The sequence below is a fragment of the Panthera uncia genome, assembly GCF_023721935.1.
Source record: "Panthera uncia isolate 11264 chromosome C1 unlocalized genomic scaffold, Puncia_PCG_1.0 HiC_scaffold_4, whole genome shotgun sequence".
NCBI classification, from domain to species: Eukaryota; Metazoa; Chordata; class Mammalia; order Carnivora; family Felidae; genus Panthera; species Panthera uncia.
The window spans coordinates 69,907,181-69,927,288 of record NW_026057585.1 but is presented as its reverse complement, the minus strand read 5'-3'; the positions used below and the strand labels follow the sequence as shown (position 1 = coordinate 69,927,288).

General features: G+C 39.7%; 1 protein-coding gene across 2 annotated transcripts in view; it reads right to left on the bottom strand.

Annotated features, from left to right (window-relative positions):
• EIF2B3 (eukaryotic translation initiation factor 2B subunit gamma) overlaps window positions 1-20,108 on the bottom strand; it is a 122,439-nt gene that overhangs the window by 25,017 nt on the left and 77,314 nt on the right. Inside the window, exons 6-8 of one of the 2 annotated variants that reach the window (XM_049618640.1) lie at window positions 16,902-16,991; window positions 2,213-2,340; window positions 273-463 (exon numbers count right to left, since the gene is read on the bottom strand). In XM_049618640.1, coding sequence (XP_049474597.1) covers window positions 273-463; window positions 2,213-2,340; window positions 16,902-16,991 — 409 coding nt within the window. The remainder of the gene's footprint in view (window positions 1-272; window positions 464-2,212; window positions 2,341-16,901; window positions 16,992-20,108) is intronic. The other variant, XM_049618641.1, reaches the window with a different exon arrangement.

The window sequence follows — 20,108 nt, the reverse complement described above, 5'->3', positions numbered from 1 at the left end:
TTTTTTTAATGTTTATTTATTTTTGAGAGAGAGAGAGAGAGAGAGAGAGAGAGAGAGAAAGAGAGAGTCAGAGTGGGAGCTGGGGAAGGATCAGAGAGAGGGAGACACAGAACCTGAAGCAGGCTCCAGGCTCTGAGCTGTCTGCACAGAGCCCGACATGGGGCTTGAACCCATGAACCATGAGATCATGACCTGAGCTGAAGTCGGGACACTTAACCAACTGAGCCACCCAGGCGCCCCCCATGATTTCTATTCTAAACCCATCCTCTTACCTGTCTGTTTGCTTCCATGTAGAGTCCCAGAGTGCTTACTCGAGAGCAGAGCCCCTCTTTCATGATGTGGACATAGCAGCGCACCTGTGATTTGGACAAGTCTTCCCACCTGTCTCCTCGACAGACATTCCAGCAGGCATCATAGGGAGCAAAGGTCAGTGTATTGTCTTCTTTTATAAAGCTGTAAATATCTTCAGAATAAACAGAGAAAATAGAGGCTCAAGTTATGTTTTCAAAGAGATACAACTCACATCTCTCTCCCTGGAACTCAGTCATGCAGCATGGACCCTGAAGTCCCACTACAACCTGAAAGACTAAGTGAAATTAAAAGAGGCAACATGCTTTCCTGAACATCTGAAAACCTTAAAAAGGATTACAAAAATCCTTAAAAAGAGATCCTAAAATGGGAATGCAAGCTGGTGCAGCCACTCTGGAAAACAGTATGGAGGTTCCTCAAAAAACTAAAAATAGAACTACCCTATGACCCAGCAATTGCACTACTAGGCATTTATCCACGGGATACAGGTGTGCTGTTTCGAAGGGACACATGCACCCCCATGTTTATAGCAGCACTATCAACAATAGCCAAAGTATGGAAAAAGCCCAAATGTCTACTGATGGATGAATGGATATAGAGAATGTGGTATATATCTACAATGGCGTATTACTCGGCAATCAAAAAGAATGAAATCTTGCCATTTGCAACTACGTGGATGGAACTGAAGGGTATTATGCTAAGTGAAATTAGTCAGTCAGAGAAAGATGAAAATCATATGACTTCACTCATAGGAGGACTTTAAGAGACAAAACAGATGAACATAAGGGAAGGGAAATGAGAATAATGTAAAAACAGGGAGGGGGACAAAGCAGAAGAGACTCATAAATATGGAGAACAAACTGAGGGTTACTGGCGGGGTTGTGGGAGGGGGGATGGGCTAAATGGGTAAGGGGCACTAAGGAATCTACTCCTGAAATCATTGTTGCACTATATGCTAACTAATTTGGATGTAAATTAAAACAAAACAAAACAAAACAAAACAGAGGTCCTAAAAGCAAGTTTGACCAATAATCAAGTACTACTAGGGAAAATACAATAGAGGGCTCTTGTAAATCATGACATAACATAAGCAAGGGTCCAGGCTTTAGTGACCGGCCATATTGGCTTTGTGCTGCTAGCCTCTATTACCATATCTAGTAGTTGTGCTATGACAGAAATAGCACAAGACTTGGAACCTGAGTTATTTGGGCCCCAGTTTTTCAGCTCATAAAACAACCAAGTAAGATCTTTTATTTTATGATAAGAAAACTGGGGCTCATCTCAGGTCACAGAGCTAATAAGAGGGAGAGTCAGATTTCAAATCCAGATTTCAAATCCAAGTCCTGATACCTTAACCATCGTGCTATATTGTCTCCATTTATTCATTTGATAAATTTGTTTTTGGAACTCTTACTATGAGCCCAGGACTGGCCAGGGACTAGGCAGGGATATGACAGCAAACAAGACAGACCTTGCCCCTACATCCTGGAAAGGAGACAGCCTGGTTGGCCTCTTGTTGAACTGTAATTGTATACTCCTTCATCTTTCTTTCTTTGACAGAAGAGACTGAGTTTAGTCAGGAGTAGGGCTGCCCAGAGCCTAGAGAACAGACGAACTAAGAAGTGGGGGGCAGAGTTTACTCAAAACAGTCTAGTGAGGAACATAGTCAAACCAGAGCTATGAACCAGAGAACGGACTTGAGGCATGATTAGCCTGTCCCTGAAGAGCATAAGCGGCAGAGTCTGATTGAGCAAGCCTACCCAGACCTTAGGGTAGGGTGTCAGCTACCCTGTCTTCCCTGGTGGTTAGACAATAAACTGTTGCCTTGAGACAGGCATCCTGCCCAGTTATTCTTTCCAAAGGTGCTGTACCCCTACCTTACTGCACCAACCCAAACACTGACCTAAGGATTTCAGCTCCTTTTTCTTTAGATCCTCTTCTTTTTCTTCTTGTCCTTGCTGTGAGGAAGCTGAGGAGAACTGTTTTCTTATTAGGTATGGAATCAGTTCACTCCGGATGGAAGTGATTGATCTAGGAAGAAAAAGGGGTCCAATATGAGAAATCTGACTGTCTGGATCCTATGGGATCAGAAACTCTGTGTATGCTAGTAAAAGCCAAATTCCTTCCTGTCATGCCACCATGGGACTGACAGAGATCAAAAGTGACCTGGATTTGGTAGTTCTGGAGAAGCAGAAGATCTAAGTTCTCTATCAGCTTCAGGCTGGAGGGGGGGAGGGTAGTATTCTAAATCTAAGAATCCCTTCCCTGATTTACTCAGAAAATAGTCTTTTACAAAGTCCTATCTACCTGGTGTGTGTGCACATGTGTTTGTGTATGTGCATGTATTTTAACATAGGGCCTTGACTCTTAATTGGCAATAACCCTTGAGAAGGAAGAATGCTCTTGTCTTTTGAAAAAAGTTGTTTAAAAAACATTAAAAAACTTTCTCCATAAAGGCCTTGCATGTCTTCTGTTAATCCTAAATATCTTATATTTTTGGTTCATATTATAAACGGTGACTTTTAAACAGTTATTTTCTTCTTCTTGTTGGTTTTAGAAATTTGATTTATTCTGTATTTTAATCTTATAGCCAATTGCTTCACTAACAATCTTACTAATTCTAATAATTTATCTGTAGATTCTGACAATCATACCAACTATGAGAACAACACTTTTTTTCTTCCTTTCTAATCTGTAGATCTTTCATTTATTTTTCATGGTCTTACTATATTAGCTAAAATCTCCAATACAATGCTGACTGGAAGCACTGATCGTAGTAATCTTTACTTGTTCTTGATTTTAAAGGAAATTCTAGTATTTTATCATGTAGACTGATGATTTTTTTTTCATTATCAAAGCTACCATTTATTGATTGTCTTCTGCATGTAGATGTTGGGTTTCATGCTTTATAGCCAACAGTCCACACATGTCATAGGTTTTCTGCACATACCTTTTATGTACATAGGTTAAGGAAGTTCTCTTTTATTTCTAACTAGCTAAAAGCTTTCATCAATGACTGGGAATTGAATTTTATTTAAAAAATTTGTTTTATGTCTATGGAGCTCAACATACTTTTTCCCTTTTAATCTGTTATGATGATGAGTTTTTAATTTTTCATTTTATTTTAGAAAGAGAGCATGTGAGCAGGGAAGACAGGCAGAGAGAGAATTTTTTTTTTAAAGTTTACTTATTTATTTTGAGAAAACAGGGCTCCATCCCATGACCCTGGGATCATGACCTGAGATGAAATCAACAGTTGGCCACCCAACTGCCCAAGCGCCCCATCGTGATGAGTTTTTAAAAAAACTTTTCTAATATCAACAGGTGTATTATTCAAAGACTATATATATATGATTTCTGCTCTATACTCCCTTAGAGTAGAGGAATTACAGGTGATTCTTTCATTATTTGTGCAAATTATGAAATTTTACATTTTTAGGACATTCCTAAATTTCTTGCCTCTCATTTTTTCCTCAGCTTCTATGGTACTACTCTCCTGGTTGGATTCAGACTCTGCAAATTTAAAATTCACTCTAGGGGCGCCTGGGTGGCTTGGTTGGTTAAGCGTCCGACTTCGGCTCAGGTCATGATCTCACGGTCTGTGAGTTTGAGCCCCACGTCGGGCTTTGTGCTGACAGCTCAGAGCCTGGAGCCTGTTTCAGATTCTGTGTCTCCCTCTCTCTCTGCCTCTCCCCTGTTCATGCTCTGTCTCTCTCTGTCTCAAAAATAAATAAACGTTAAAAAAAATTAAAAAAAAATAAAAAATAAAAAAAAATAAAATTCACTTTAATGACTAGGTACTTCCCATGCAGATTTCATCTTCCCATCTACTTAACAGTAGGCTTCCTCAGGACACCTGGGTGGCTCAGCTGGTTGAGTGTCTGACTTCGGCTCAGGTCATGATCTCAGTTCGTGGGTTTAAGCCCCGCATCAGGCTCTGTGCTGACAGCTCAGAGCTTGGAGCCTGCTTCAGATTCTGTGTCTCCCTTCTCTCTGCCTCTCCCCTGCTCACCCTCTGTGTCTCTTTCTCTCAAAAATAAATAAACATTAAAAATTAAAAAAAAAAAAAGAGTAGGTTTCCTTATGACAGTTGTACTTATTCACCAATGGCTATCAAGGAATTCCTCCAACAAAGTTAACTTCAATTTACTTTCATGTAATCAGATCAGTCGAGGACAGCACTTACGGAAAATCAGATCACAGATCAATGTGTAGAAGAACTTTCAGAACGCCAAAAAAATTCCAGCACTATTTTTATACATTTTTATAAGCAGTAAGCAATCTTGGCCAAGAGCTTTGAAGCTCTCCTTTATTTGGCCTTCCTGGGTCGCAGGAGACATGGTGATTCCTAGAGGGTACTGAGACAGAATGTTGGGTCTAAATGACCAGTAATCTGGAACAGGGAAGAAGGGACCTGATCCTTAGTACAATAAGTATGCTTTTGATTTATACTTAGCAAAGGAATTAAAAGCACAGAAGGGTAAGAGACCAGCACATGATTTTTAGTTTTCTCTCTCATGCTGTAAACTTGTCAGAATTTGAAATCACTAATTTATTTAGGATTTAACAAGCATCTATTAATATGCCATTTACTGCGCTAGGCCTTGGAAATATACTGTTTCTGACTTCAAAGAATTCATAGTCCAGTGGACAGCAGCCTGATCATGGATTTAAAAGGAACAGTGTAGAGGGAGATGAGGTTGATCAGGTAGGCAAGGACGCCAAATCATGGAAGCCTTTTGTGGCAGTCTCTAGTCTGGACTGAGAAGCTACTGGTGATTTTTAAGCAAGAAAGTGACATAATCAGTTTTATTTCTTAGTAAGATAATTCTGGTAGCAGTGGAAACAGGCCTGATATAAGGAGACTGAAGAGAGGGAGACTCTGAAAGATGAAAATGTGGTTTTAATGTATAAGCAGCCCAATAAACTGCTGCTGCATACTTCACGCCCTTCCCCCACTCCCATTCAAAGAAGCTCTGCAGGCTGACATGGGACCACACAGATGGAGTACAGATAGGAAGGCAAGACAGAGGCAGAGGCTGAGGAGGGTAAGCAAAATTATGAACCCTGGAGCTACACAGTTCATGGTTTTTGTCATTTTTAAAGGATCAAGTCAGACATCTTTGAAAAATTCTGTGTAAGCTGGAAGCTCTTGTATTGAATTTCAATGTGATTTTTCTCCTGATCCTTTGATGGAGATTAAAAATTTCCATATGAATACAAAGAATGAAACAACACTTACTCTTAGCTCTTTTTCTCCCTCTTTAATGCACCAAACCAGTGTGGGTAGCAAATGTTCCTTGGCCCCCTCTGGTGGAAAACAAGTCAGTTCCCTTTGAAGAAATGACAAAGCATGGACAGCTGGGGGATTTCAGAGCCATGATATTTACATTATGGGCCAAACAGAACCGTCATGGCAAGAAGCAAGTAAACAAGCCTTGGCACACAGCCCCTTAGGGCAGAGCCCTTTACGGAGATCAGACAGTGATTTAAAGAGAGGACATGAAGCAGTCCTGCCAGGTCCCACCTGCCTCTGCTGGCACTCAGCATCAGGTCAATCCCCATAATGCAGTTAGCTCAGCAGCATTACAGAGGACAAAATTACTCTTCCTGCTTCCTACTCAAAGTAGAGGCAGCTCAATGCTATGCCAAGAACTGGGATAGGCCACTGTGAACCTTTGTGAACATCCTGCCCTTGGGGCTGAAGATAAGCGGCTGGATCTACTGCCCTGGGCATGGGCAACCTCACATTTCCCATTCCCTCTTATACACAGCCTTCCTAGAAGGACGCCTCATCTCATGAATTATAAGCTTCCAAGAAATAAGAAATCACAAAGGAGAACAACAGATTCTGACTAGCTATAAGCAAACAACTCTACCAAATTAAGAAGACAAAAAATAGTTGCTACAAATAGGACAAAAGATTAATATCCTTAACAGATAGATAGAAGGGTTCAAAAATACTTTTAAAGAGATAAAAATTAAAACAAGATGCAATTTCTCTCTGAATCAAATCATCAGATTTAAAATAATTCTCATTACTGATAAGGGTGCTTTGAGACAGTTACTTTCATACAAGGGGAGTCAGAGTATAAACTGGTAAAATATTTTCTGAAAAGTGGCAATACATAGAAAAAGTATTGAAGATAATGAGGGAGTGTGGAGCAAGCTGAGGGCAAAGTACAGGCTAACAGCACCCAGATGGGATATATGTGATACTCCTTGGACACTCCTGGCTACCCAAGAACAAAGGAAAGGGGTTTAAGTGCTTACCATGGCGATATGGGAAACTACGGCACATGAAAAATTAAATTCCCTTACTCCCTATAGCCCACTGACAAGCCCTTGAAACCGGCAGAGTGACCTCCCTCTAGGAGCTCAGCTGCCTCAATGATGACACTTTGCTAGGGGCAAAAGAGAATCTTGGCTTAGCGTTATCCTGACCCCCCAGGAACCTTTGAGTCTACCTTAATATATAAAAATTCCTTTGGAAACTTCCTTTATCTCAGCTGCCCCAAGATATATGCTGGCAATCATACTCCAAACTTATGGCCCCGTGATATACATCTGAAGGGTCTCATGGCTGAGGTTCTACCAAACGGTAATAAATGGCATTTTCCTAACAACACCTAATTTCTCAAGGTCCTGGAAACCTTGCTTCCAAAATACCTTAGAGCTCACTCTATCCCTAACCCCCTCCCAACCTGAGGGTATATACTTAGTTACCTGTCACGACCCCAGTGCAGCATTTCCTGCCATGGGTCCTGTCCTTTCATAAAATCACCTTTTTGCACCAAAGACGTCTTCAAGAATTCTTTCTTGGCTATTCGCGCCAGACCAACCCACCATCACCCCCAAAACTTCATTCATATTATTTCACCCTGTAGTTCTATTTCTATAAATCTATCCAAGGAAAACACATTATGCTCAATAAATATTTGCTGAATAAATAATAATCTAATATCATATAGGCAAAACTGATTGTAAGAATGTTTTAATGAAAGGAAAATGCTCATGAATAATACTGAATAAAGAAAAAACAAGATATTTTTACAGCATGATTTCAAGTATGTATATGTATATATAAAAATAAACAAAATAATGGAAAGAAATACACTAAAATGTTGTCAGTTATTACACAGTAGTAGAATTATGGGTAATATTTTCTTTTTATATTTTTTGAATTTTCCAAATTCCACAGTCATAGGCCATTCCTTATGTCTTCTTCCCTTACTTTCTGTGCTATCGCTCTCTTGATCTGTTCCTATTCCTCTCGGTTTCTCCTAAAATATTTGGTGTTTCTCGGTATTTTTCTTTCTGCCCTCTGATTGTTCTCATGCTATTCGTCTCCCTGAGGCAGATTATCGCTTACTGGCTTCTTTGCTGCTCATTCCCAAATGTGAACCCATAGCCAAGACCTCCCTCCTTTACTTTAATCCCACATTTCCAGCTGTCTGATGGACCATGCCATTTAGATGACCCACAGATAACTTAAACTCAATGTCTAAAACTGCACCCATCAACATCCCAAACCTTCCTCACCAACACTGCTTATCTTGCTTAGTGACATGAAGCTTCATTTAGCCACCCAAGCTAGAGATCTAGTAATTACCAGACTTTTCCTTCTTCCTTCTTCACATAACCATTCACCAAACATTGCTGATTTTTATGCCCTAAATCTCTTTCAATAACTGTCAACTCCTCTCCATCTCTACTGCCACCACCTAGCCTAAGCCACTGTTATTCACTTGGATTCCTTCAATGCTTTTAATTGGTCTTACTCCCTCCAGTCTTACCTTTTGAACTCTGTCCTTCATATTGTAGACAGAATACTCTCTCTAAAATATAATCTGATCATGTCTCTTCTTCCTTCTATCCACCCCTGGATATTGTGGTTTTTTTTTTTTTTTTTCATGAAATTTATTGTCAAATTGGTTTCCATACAACACCCAGTGCTCATCCCAAAAGGTGCCCTCCTCAGATATTGTGGTTTTTACTAAAGTACGGATCTGATCTTATCTCCTTAGGGTGTGTTCACTTTGTGAAAATTTATTGAGCCTTAAGATCGCTCTCAAATCTCTCTTCTTGGAAGCCTTTCATAACACTTGTAGGCTTCTATACTCACAGCAAAGACAATTATATAATGTTTTTTAATCCATATCATTAAAATTTTTTTTTAAGTTTTTTTTGAGAGAAAGAGTGCGTGCAAGTGGGGAGCAAGGGGGCAGAGAGAGAGAATCCCAAGCAGGCTCCGCACTGTCAGCACAGTGCCCAATGTGGGGCTCAAACTCACGAACCGTGAGATCATGACTTGAGCTGAGATCAAGAGTCAGATGCTTAACCAACTGAGCCACCCAGGCGCCCCAAATCCCTATCACTTTGGAGTGTTATGCTAAGAAATTAATATATATCATCTCAAATTCTTATAGCAATTCTCATGGTAGGTACTATTGTCCTTATTTTTATAAGTGAGATAATCAGGGCTTAGAAAGACTAAGATCTTTTTTAAAGTTAATACAGCTTTTATAGTTGGCAGAGCCGAAACTTACTCCATATCTATCCCAAAGTCCATGACTCTTTCCACTATACTATATTAACTAGTACTCTGTTTCCTGCAACCATAGTACTTTCCACAGGATTTATAATTTTTTGCTTATTGTCTTTACAAATAGTAAGTGCTAAATAAATATTTATTTGAATAAATATTTCTGAATGAATGTGTAAACAACTGAGTGTCAACCCCCTAGGCTAGAGAGCTGGGAATAATTTCTTCTTCTAATTTTTGGATATAGAAAGTAGAGCTTTCCTGATTTGGAATTGTAATAAACTCTAAATATGTTTCTCTATTACTAATATTACTACCAGTAAAAATCCAACATTTGAGGGGCACCTGAGTGGCTCAGTTGGTTAAGTGTCCAACTTTGGCTCAGGTCATGATCTCACAGTTCATGGGCTCCACATTGGGCTCTGTGCTGACAGCTTGGAGCCTGGAGCCTGCTTTGGATTCAGTGTCTCCCTCTCTCTCCCCCTCCCCTACTCACACTCTCTCAAAAATGAATAAATGTTAAAAAAAAATTTTTTAAATCCAACATTTGAAAAAATACATAATTATTAGTTCTGATGAAGTCTGATATTTTTAGCATTTTTGCCTTGATTTCTGATTGGGTCCTCCTTGTGGCTACAAGCTTCAGGGAAGGCCTAAAAATGATGTCCATGGCAAAGGGAAATATTTAGCTACTTTTGCATTTTGTTTTTGTAAGCAAATCAAAAGAGACTTAAAATCTTCTAAGCATCCTCCACCTCAAGTCAGTCCTTCAAAATATTAATTAGGAAAGAGGTAGAAGAGGAAACGTACTTTTATAGGGCCGGGAACTCAAGTTTGCAGAGCAGAATTTTTTTTTTTTTTATATTTTTATTTATTTTTGAGTGAGAGAGCGAGGGAGGGGCTCTCTGATGCAGGGCTCGAACACCTGAACTGTGAGACCATGAACTGAGCTAAGTCAGATGCTTAACTGACGGAGCCACTGAGGCAGCTAAGTCAGATGCTTAACCGACAGAGCCACTGAGGCACCCTTGCAGGGCAGAATATTAAGGGCTTGGGTTTTCTTGCCTCTTTTCTCATCTCTTGCAGAGGAGCTGCTATAATTGGGAAGGTAAGGTGATGGCGAAGTTAACCCATGCTTTCTTCTCAGGCTTCTTTTTCTTTTTTTCTTTTTGCCTTCAAAGTAAATAGATATATATGGAATAGTAAACAGGACATTATTTTGGATTAAAAGGTACTGATTTTAGTTAAAGCTAGGCACTTGGTATACATACAGTATTCTGTGATACCCTTTTCCTCTTTTTTTTTTTTAATGTTCATTTATTTTTGAGAAAGAGAGAGAGAGAGCGAGTGCTCAGAGGAGGGGCAGAGAGAGAGGAAGAGAATCCAAAGCAGGCTCCAAGTTGTCAGAGCAGAGGCCGACGTGGGGTTCAAACACACAAACTGAGATCATGACCTGAGCCACCCAGGTGCCACTACCCTTTTCCTTTTTTTTTTTTTTTTAACGTTTATTTATTTTTGAGACAGAGAGAGACAGAGCATGAACAGGGGAGGGGCAGAGAGAGAGGGAGACATAGAACTGGAAGCAGGCTCCAGGCTCTGGGCCATCAGCCCAGAGCCCGACGCAGGGCTCGAACTCACGGATGGTGAGATCGTGACCTGAGCTGAAGTCGGACGCTTAACCGACTGAGCCACCCAGGCGCCCCTACCCTTTTCCTTTTTAACAAAAATACTGAAAACTTCTATGAGAGTAAATTTTCAATGTTGGTGCTATGGCTTGAGAAAGAAAAACATGTTCACATCCTACAGGCTGGAAAGACTGTTTAGGCTTATGTCAATCCAATAAACACTCAAAGAATATATTTGGGTATTTATTAAATGTTTGAGTTCAAAAAAAAAACTTATGGTAAGGAGCACCTGGGTGGCTCAGTCGGTTAAGCATCTGACTCTTGATTTTTGCTCAGGTCATGATCTGAAAATAAACAGATATTTAAAAAATAAAAATAATTATGGTAAGTCTAACTCACTGTTTCAAAATTTAAAAACAACTTTTTGGGGGCACCTGGGTGGCTCAGTAGGTTAAGCCTCTGACTCCTGATTTTGGCTCAGGTCATAATCTCACGGTCATGAGATTGAGCTCTGTGTTGAGGGCTCCACTCAGCGTGAAGCCTGCTTGGGATTCTCTCTCTCCCCCTCTCTCTCTTTCAAAAACAAAAGAAAACAAAAAAACATTAAAAAAATTCCAGACTTGAAGGTATATTACAAAGCTATAGTCATCAAGACAGTATGGTACTGGCACAAAGAGAGACACATAGATCAATGGAACAGAACAGAAAACCCAGAAATGGACCCACAACTGTACGGTCAACTAATCTTTGACAAAGCAGGGAAAAATATCCAATGGGAAAAGATAGTCCCTTCAATAAATGGTGTTGGGAAAACTGGACAGCAACATGCGGATGAAACCTGACCACTTTCTTATATTATGCACCAAAATAAACTCAAAATGGATGAAAGACCTAAATGTGAGACAGGAAAACATCAAAATCTTTGAGTACACAGGCAGCAACCTCTTTGACTTAGCCATAGTGAATTCTTACTAAACACATAGGTAGAGGCAAGGGAAACTAAAACAAAAATAACTATTGGGACTTTATCAAGATAAAAAGCTTCTGCACAGTGAAGGAAACAATCAACAAAACTAAAAGGCAGCCTACGGAATGGGAGAAGAAATTTGTAAATGACATAGCTGATAAAGGGTTAGTATCTAAAATCTATAAAGAACTTATTAAACTCAACACCCCAAACACAAGTAATCCAGTTAAGAAATAGGCAGAAGACATGAATACATTTTTCCGAAGAAGACATCCAGAGGGCTAACAGACTCATGAAAAGATGCTCAACATCATTCATCATCAGGGAAATACAAATCAAAATCACGATGGGATACCACCTCACACCTGTCAGAATGGCTAAAATTAACAACACAGGAAATAGCAGCTGTTGGTGAGGATGTGGAGAAATGGGAGCCCTCTTGCACTGTTGGTGGGAATGCAAACTGATTTTAGCCACTGTGGAAAACAGTGTGGAGGTTCCTCAAAAAGTTAAAAACAGAACTACCCTATGACCCAGCAACTGCACTATTAGATATTTACCCAAAGAATACAAAAATACAGATTCAAAGGGATAACTGCACCCTGATGTTTATAGCAGCATTATCAACAGTAGCCAAACTATGGAAAGAGCCCAGGTGTCCACGGACTGATGAATGGATAAAGATGTGGTATATATACACAATGGAATGTTACTCAGCCATCAAAAAGAATTAAATCTTGCCATTTGCAATGATATGGATGGAGCCAGAGTGTATTATGCTAACTGAAATAAGTCAGAGAAAGATAAATACCGTGTGATTTCATTCATAGGTGGAATTTAAGAAACAAAAACATAGGGGAAGGGAAAAAGAGAGACAGAGAGGGAAGCAAACCGTAAGAGACTCTTAACAATAGAGAACAGAGTTGACAGAAGGAGGTGAGCAGGGGAGGGGCTAAATGGGTGATGGGTATTAAAGAGGGCACTTGTTGTGATTAGCACCGGGTGTTGTATGTAAGTGATGAGTCACTGGGTTCTATTCCTGAGTTCAATATTACACTGTATGTTAACTGACTGGAATTTAAATAAAAATTGAGAAGAAAAAAATAGATAGCATAAGGACCATGTAATAGCATAAAAAAGGTAAATAAAATGTAGAATGTAAAGTATAAAAAAATTTTTTTTGAGTTCTTACTGTGCACCAACTATTGCTCTCAGCTCTTTACAAGTATTTTTCACAACAATCATAAACGTCAAGTATTATTATTCCCAATTTTTAGATGAGAAAAGTAAGGTTCAGAAAGGTAAACACGTATCAAGATCACACAGCTCAGTTACTAAACTTCTCTTGTCAAAGAGAGTGCAGGTTTTCTTTTCTCCCCAGTTTACCTTATAGCTTTTCTACTTGGTCAGCTATAGAAATCCTCATCTCTGCTTCCACTACTGAAAAATCACATTACTTCTGCTGATGATGTGAGATGTGAGCTATCATCACATCTCTTCATCCCATTTACCAAGCATATACTGAATGTGTTAGCAATCCCGGTAGGTATCTAATCTCAAAAGAATTTGGATTGAAGACATTAACATGTAAACAGCTAAAAAAAACCACAACTGAACAAAAAACACAGGGCAGAATATGTTGACTTTCATAGGTGAAAGACAGAAGATTGCCAAAGTGTCCTTTCTGAAAGTTGTGTCTACCTGGTTTACTTCTATCCTCCCATCCCTAAAGGAGTCATCATTTCATAACCAGATAATTATAAACGCCTCTTAATTACCTTGAAGGAGCCTCTTTCCCATCCAGCATGGTCTGTTCCCCTGCCAGGTTGTACTGCTGCTCCTTCCAAAAGGGACTATTCTGTTTGAAGATTTGTAACTCCCTGCTAAACTTTCTTTTTTTTTTTAAATTTAATTTTTAAAAATTTACATCCAAATGAGTTAGCATATAGTGCAACAATGATTTCAGGAGTAGATTCTTTAGTGCCCCTTACCCATTTAGCCCATCCCCCTTCTTACAACCCCTCAGTTTCTTCTCCATATTTATGAGTCTCTTCTGCTTTGTCCCCCTCCCTGTTTTTATATTATTTTTGTTTCCCTCCCTTATGTTCAACTGTTTTATCTCTTAAAGTCCTCATATGAGTGAAGTCATATGATTTTCGTCTTTCTCTGACTAATTTCACTTAGCATAATGCCCTCCAGTTCCATCCACGTAGTTGCAAATGGCAAGATTTCATTCTTTTTGATTGCTGAGTAATACTCCATTGTATGTATATATGTGTGTGTGTATATATATATATATATATATATACACACACACATATATACACACACATACCACTTTTCTTTATCCATTCATCCATTGATGGACATTTGGGCTCTTTCCATACTTTGGCTATTGTTGATAGTGCTGCTATAAACATGGGGGTGCATGTGTCCCCTCGAAACAGCATACCTGTATCCCGTGGATAAATGCCTAGTAGTGCAATTGCTGGGTCGTAGGGTAGTTCTATTTTTAGTTTTTTGAGGAACCTCCATACTGTTTTCCAGAGTGGCTGCACCAGCTTGCATTCCCAACTCCCTGCTAAGCTTTCAAAGCCTTGTACATGCTGCTTCCACCAACCTATTCAACCCCATCTCCCACACCTTTGAGATAAGGCCTCCACTATTCCAGCCAGGAATAAAGAATCTCTCTTGAGTACCATTCTAATTTGTCCTGTGTGCCTTTATACTTTTCCTAATATATTGAAATATATCACTTTTCAGTATAATGCTTTTAATCCCAACGAATCTGACAGGTGAAGGGTAGATGATGGGGATAAAGAGATAAGGGTGTTTTAACAGATCTTGAGATGGGGTGGCAGTTTGAGCTGAGACTGTATCATGCTCTATTGGAATGGGCTCTGGGAAAGTCCCATTTGGCAGAGCTTCTGGCCAGGAGCCACAGAATCACCAAATTAAGGCTTGTCCTCAGGGCACATACCACTGGAGTACACTTGCCAGGTGTGGGAACAGCTAACTGGTGGCCAGATGAATTACAAAGGAGCTACTGCAGCTAGGGTGAAGCTAACTTTGGTGTAAAACTGTCTGCATATCCAGACATCAAAAGCTAAAATCCCATTTGGTAGTATTAAGGAGCACTGTTTGTTGTTGTTGTTGTTGTTATTGTTTTAAGGTGTGATAATGGTATTGAGGTATTTGTTTAAAAGATAAAGACTTTATATTTTACATATACATGTTCAGATATTTATAGATAATAACAATTCAAATAATTACAGATGAAATTACAAAATCATAATGACCTGCTTTAAAATAATCTGGCATGCCAGTGGAGAGATGGGTGGTAACATATATAAAACAACATTGGCCATGAATTGATAATTGTTGAAGCTGTGTGATGGACACATGGGATTTCATTACATTATTTTCTCTACTTCTGCATTCCTGTGAAGTTTTCCATAGTAAATATTTAAAAAAGAAATAATAATTTCTACTACTAGTGCATCCTCTTTCAACATATCAAGGCCAGGGCCTACTTCAAGACAGGGCCTCATTTTCACTTGAGAATAAAAAACAAGCCCTTAGGGGCGCCTGGGTGGCTCAGTCAGTTAAGCTTCTGACTTTGGCTCAAGTCATGATCTCACGGTTTGTGGATTCGAGCCACACGTCAGGCTCTGTGTTGACAGCTGAGCCTGGAACCTGCTTTGAATTCTGTGTTTCCCTCTCTCTCTGCCCCTCCCCTGCTTGTGCTCTGTCTCTCAAAAATAAATAAAGGTTAAAAAATTAAAGAAACAAAAAACCAAAAAAACAACCAAGCCCTTAAAGGCCAAGAGTTAACTTCATTTTTGGAATATATATAGCCCGGACTGGTGACTGGAAAACAGGTCCTGAATCAATAATCAATGACTAATTTTGGCAGCATGTCCCTTGCTATTTAATATTTTTATTTTTATTTATTTTTAAAGTTTTATTTATTTATTTTGAGAACGAGAGAAAGAGAGAGCGCATGTGAGCGTCAGCATGTGCAGGGGAGGGACAGAGAGAGGGAGAGAGAGAATCCCAACCAGGGTCCACATTGTCATTGCGGAGTCCGATGTGGGACTCAAACCCATGAACTGTGAGATCATGATCTAAGCTGAAACCAAGGGCCAGACACTTAACTGACTGAGCCACTCAGGTGCCCCAACTCTCTTTGCTATTTAAAAAGCAAAGCTCTGCAATCTACTGTGGAGCTTAGGCTGTAAATTTCCTGAGGGCAGGGCCTATGTCTGCTTATTTACCATTGGTCCCGCAGTTGATCTAATACAATGCCTGCCTCATAACAGGTGCTTAATAAATATTTGTTGATTGAATGATCAAACACAGTAATAAATTAGAGGGGAGCAAGGCAACAGTGTCCTAAGGTGGGGAAATAGAGAAACGACAATCCCTGACAAAGTTTTCTAGGAATCCAAATGATTTCTTTTACCATTGGTTCTAAATGGGTATTCCTGTAGAGGTTTACCAGGTGTTGTGGGGGTAAGGGTTAGGAAGCAAGAAATATACTGGGCACGGAGGAACAATTCCCCTTCCCCTTAATATTCCTGTATATATCCAAGTCTATCAGCCAAAAGCACGCTAGTGTTTAAACTCAGGTTCTCAGACTTTCTTCCTCAGCTGGTCTGAGGGAACTTGGTGCTGTGGTACTAGCCCACTTGCTTTCCAGTCCACCAGTGCTATTCAAGGCAGAAACTTATCCTGCAGCCATCAAGGGAGACTAGGTGCTCCTCTCCTCCTCTTAAATCTTTTCCTACCTGTTCCTCTGAGGACTCTAAGTGCATTTACTATAAAAAATCTTTGAGATCAACCTCAGAGGAACTTTTTCCCTGGAAACCTAAGTCCTGTGATCTGCCAGATATAGTCCGTGGAGAGTATTTAAGGCCCATAGTTCTATACTCAAAGCAAAATCAGAAAAAGTACCAAATTTGGTTTTTCTGCATTCATAAACATTCACCCAGTGAGATGGACTTTTCCAAAATTGGAGGGAAACTTGTTTTTTTCTCCACTCTTCTTGGCTAAGTCTCTGAAACTTTGCTAAGAGGGCCCATCTGTAGGATAATTGCCTAGGGGAAGGATACCTGCTTGGAGACAAATAGCACTAGAGCTAGGGAGCTCAATCTTGCAGAAGGAAGAAGAACCCAGAACTATGCAGAAAGAGGCACCATATGTTATGATTAGTTTTACAAAAATATTCTGTTGGCTTAGTGTAACACTGGCCCCCCAAATATAAGCAGGGACTCTGTGATACAGACAAAAATAACAGTATGCTAATAACACAATTTTATTTTTAAAACAAAGGCGAGAATCAATTATTATTTATATAAACAAGTTATCTAACATTATCAGGGTTTAAAACTGTTAACTAAGAATCAAGGTAGTTTACACACTATGAGTTTGACTCTACCTCCCTCTTTCTTACTTATTTTCCATTAGGAAGTCCACAACGTATTTTTTCAAGCAGTAGAGATGGGCATCCACAAGGCCTGTGTGGAAATGTATTCTAGGGTGCCTGCAAAAACAATAAGAGAGAAAGGGTTCACAATCAAGTAACGTGGTTCTATCCTATTATTAGGTAGTAGGCATTAAAAAGTTTATAAGCATGGGGCACCTGGGTGGCTCAGTCTGTTGAGCATCCGACTTCAGCTCAGGTCATGATCTCACGGTCCGTGAGTTTGAGCCCTGAGTTGGGCTCTATGCTGACAGCTCAGAGCCTGGAGCCTGCTTCGGATTCTGTGTCTCCCTCTCTCTCTGACCCTCCCCCGTTCATGCTCTGTCTCTCTCTGTCTCAAAAATAAATAAACATTAAAAAAAAAAAATTTAAAGGGGCACCTGGGTGGCTCAGTCGGTTAAGTGTCCGACTTTGGCTTAGGTCATAATCTCAGTTTGTGGGTTCAAGCCCCGCGTCAGGCTCTGTGCTGACAGCTCGGAGCCTGGAGCCTGCTTCGGATTCTGTGTCTCCCTCCCTCTCTGCCCCACCCCTGCTCACACTCTATCTCTCTCTCTCAAAAATAAGTAAATGTAAAAAAGAAAAAAAAATTTAAAAAGTTTATAAGGGTCAGAGCCATGCTGTTCACACCCTACTCTGGCCAACATGGTGAATACTAGCTCTACTCCTACCATAGAAAAGGTCTTCTCTTTATAGAAACTCTATCTCACACTTTATGAGGCCTTTAGGTGAACTATCAAATCACTGACAAGTCACCTTCTTCTATCACAAATTCCAACTCACAATTCTTATGATTAACATTTTCTTGCTTTTACTCCAACTGCCCCACTTTCTGCAGGCCATATTTCAGCCATGCTTTCTTCATGATCTGGTATGTATTATTCCATTTCCACAGAAAATGAAGTAAAATTCTGTGAATACTCCCTAATTCCCTACTTTTATGTATTCATCAGGACTTTCCCCAGATATACTTCCTCCAGGAAACCTTCACTGACAACTCAAGTTCCTGCTCCCACAGCACTTGGTGCCCATCTCTATCAGTTAAGTTATCATCCAGTAAGGTAACAGCTTCCTTACTTGGCTCTCTCTCCCAACAGACTGGAAGTTCCCTGAGGGCAGAGATTTATTTTTATACCCTTACCATTTAGCATTGTACCTCACACAGTGTATTTAATAAACAGCTGTTGAATAAACAAATGAATAAATTAGGTCAGATTAAGGTATTTGTTTAGTTGCTGTCTATTTTAGTTTGACGTTTTGGTTTGAGCCTTAAGAAATGCCATGCTTATAATGTCTAAGGTCATTTTATTTAGTAACAACAGACAGCTGAAAGACAGGAAGGAAGAAGCAGGGTAGAAAAACTGAGATTCCAATCACAGATACCTGATTATTACCTTTCTTCTACACTGTGTTACTGTGCTTTGACTGGTTTATACTTAAAAAAAAAAAATTTTTTTTTTTTTTTTACATTTATTTATTTTTGAGAGAGAGAGACAGGGCACAAGTGGGGAGGGGCAGAGAGAGAAGGAGACAGAATCTGAAGCAGGCTCCAGGCTCTGAGCTGTCAGCACAGAGCCTGATGCAGGGCTTGAACTCACACTGTGAGATCGTGACCTGAGCCGCAGTTGGACACTCAACCGACTGAGTCACCTATGTGCCCCAGCTGGCTTATACTTTTAAGGAAAGTTATTCTCACGGGATCTAGATACTCTAGAAGCAATTTATCAAATAAGTTAAGGTGCACCACCCCGGGCTTCCACTCTTTTGGGAGACTGGGAGAAGCGGTAACAAAATGCTTCTAAAAGAGCAACAGAAGTTGTCAGACTTAGGACCCCACACTCATAACCTGCCTCCCCATCCCCACAAGCCAATTAATGTATACAATGAGGTTGAAGAAAGTAGAAGGTACTTTCCAATTTGAGATTGAGTTCTAAGAAATTCCTGAGGAAATAGAATTTTACAAATGCGAATGTGGTTATCTTGTGGTACCAGGGTTTCATTTGAAGTCCACACCCTGGTAACTCTTTCCCTTGATCTAACCAATCTGGAAAGTTGCACTCTCCTGTTTAGTCCCTTGGTTTACAAATTCCTTGAATCATTTAATACACTCTATCTATATTATTTAATCCTCATAATCACCTCATGAGGTAGATATATTACTCTCATTTTTATAGCTGAGGTCAACTTGTATTATACAGACAGGAAAGGAATAACTTAAAAGTTCAAATAAATAAAAGTCTGAACAACCATCATCTAAACTTATCAATCCCTATCATATATGGTAGTATTTCATATAGCATTTTATAGTTTATAACTGTTTGTCACCTTTTTACTCTCATCCCTTTATTTTTTATTTATTAAAAAAAAATTTTTTTTTAACGTTTATTTATTTTTGAGACAGAGAGAGACAGAGCATGAACGGGGGAGGGGCAGAGAGAGGGAGACACAGAATCTGAAACAGGCTCCAGGCTCTGAGCCATCAGCCCAGAGCCCGACGCGGGGCTCGAACTCACAGACCGCGAGATCGTGACCTGAGCTGAAGTCGGACGCCCAACCGACTGAGCCACCCAGGCGCCCCTCTCATCCCTTTAAAGTAGGTAAAACAAACAAAATTCTTCCATTTTTCAGAAAAAAATTCCAAAAATTTAGCTGGTATACTTAAGGCTAGAGATTTACTTACAAATTTGGACTATAATGAAGAACAGAAATGGGTGATTCAGAGATTTTTCTTTTAGATTTAATTTGTAATGAATGTAAATCTTGGAGACTAATGACATTTAAATTGTCAAAAAGGTGGTTTCCTTACTTCATTTTATTATTTTTGATAATAGCAGAAATAAGGATTGATATTTTATTTTATTTTTTTAATTTTTTAATATTTTTTTATTTTTAAGAGAGAGACAGAGCATGAGCTGGGGAGGGGCAGAGAGAGGAGACACAGAATCCAAAGCAGGCTCCAGGCTCCGAGCCGTCAGTACAGAGCCCGACGCGGGGCTTTAACTCACGAACTGTGAGCTCGTGACCTGAGCCGAAGTCAGACGCTCAACCGACTGAGCCACCCAGGCGCCCCAAGGATTGATATTTTAAAACAAAACAAATAAAGCTAAAAACCTCAAAGAGGCACCAGCAAAATCTGGGTAATCGACTGAATGCTCCAGGTCAGGAAGATCCTTTGGATTT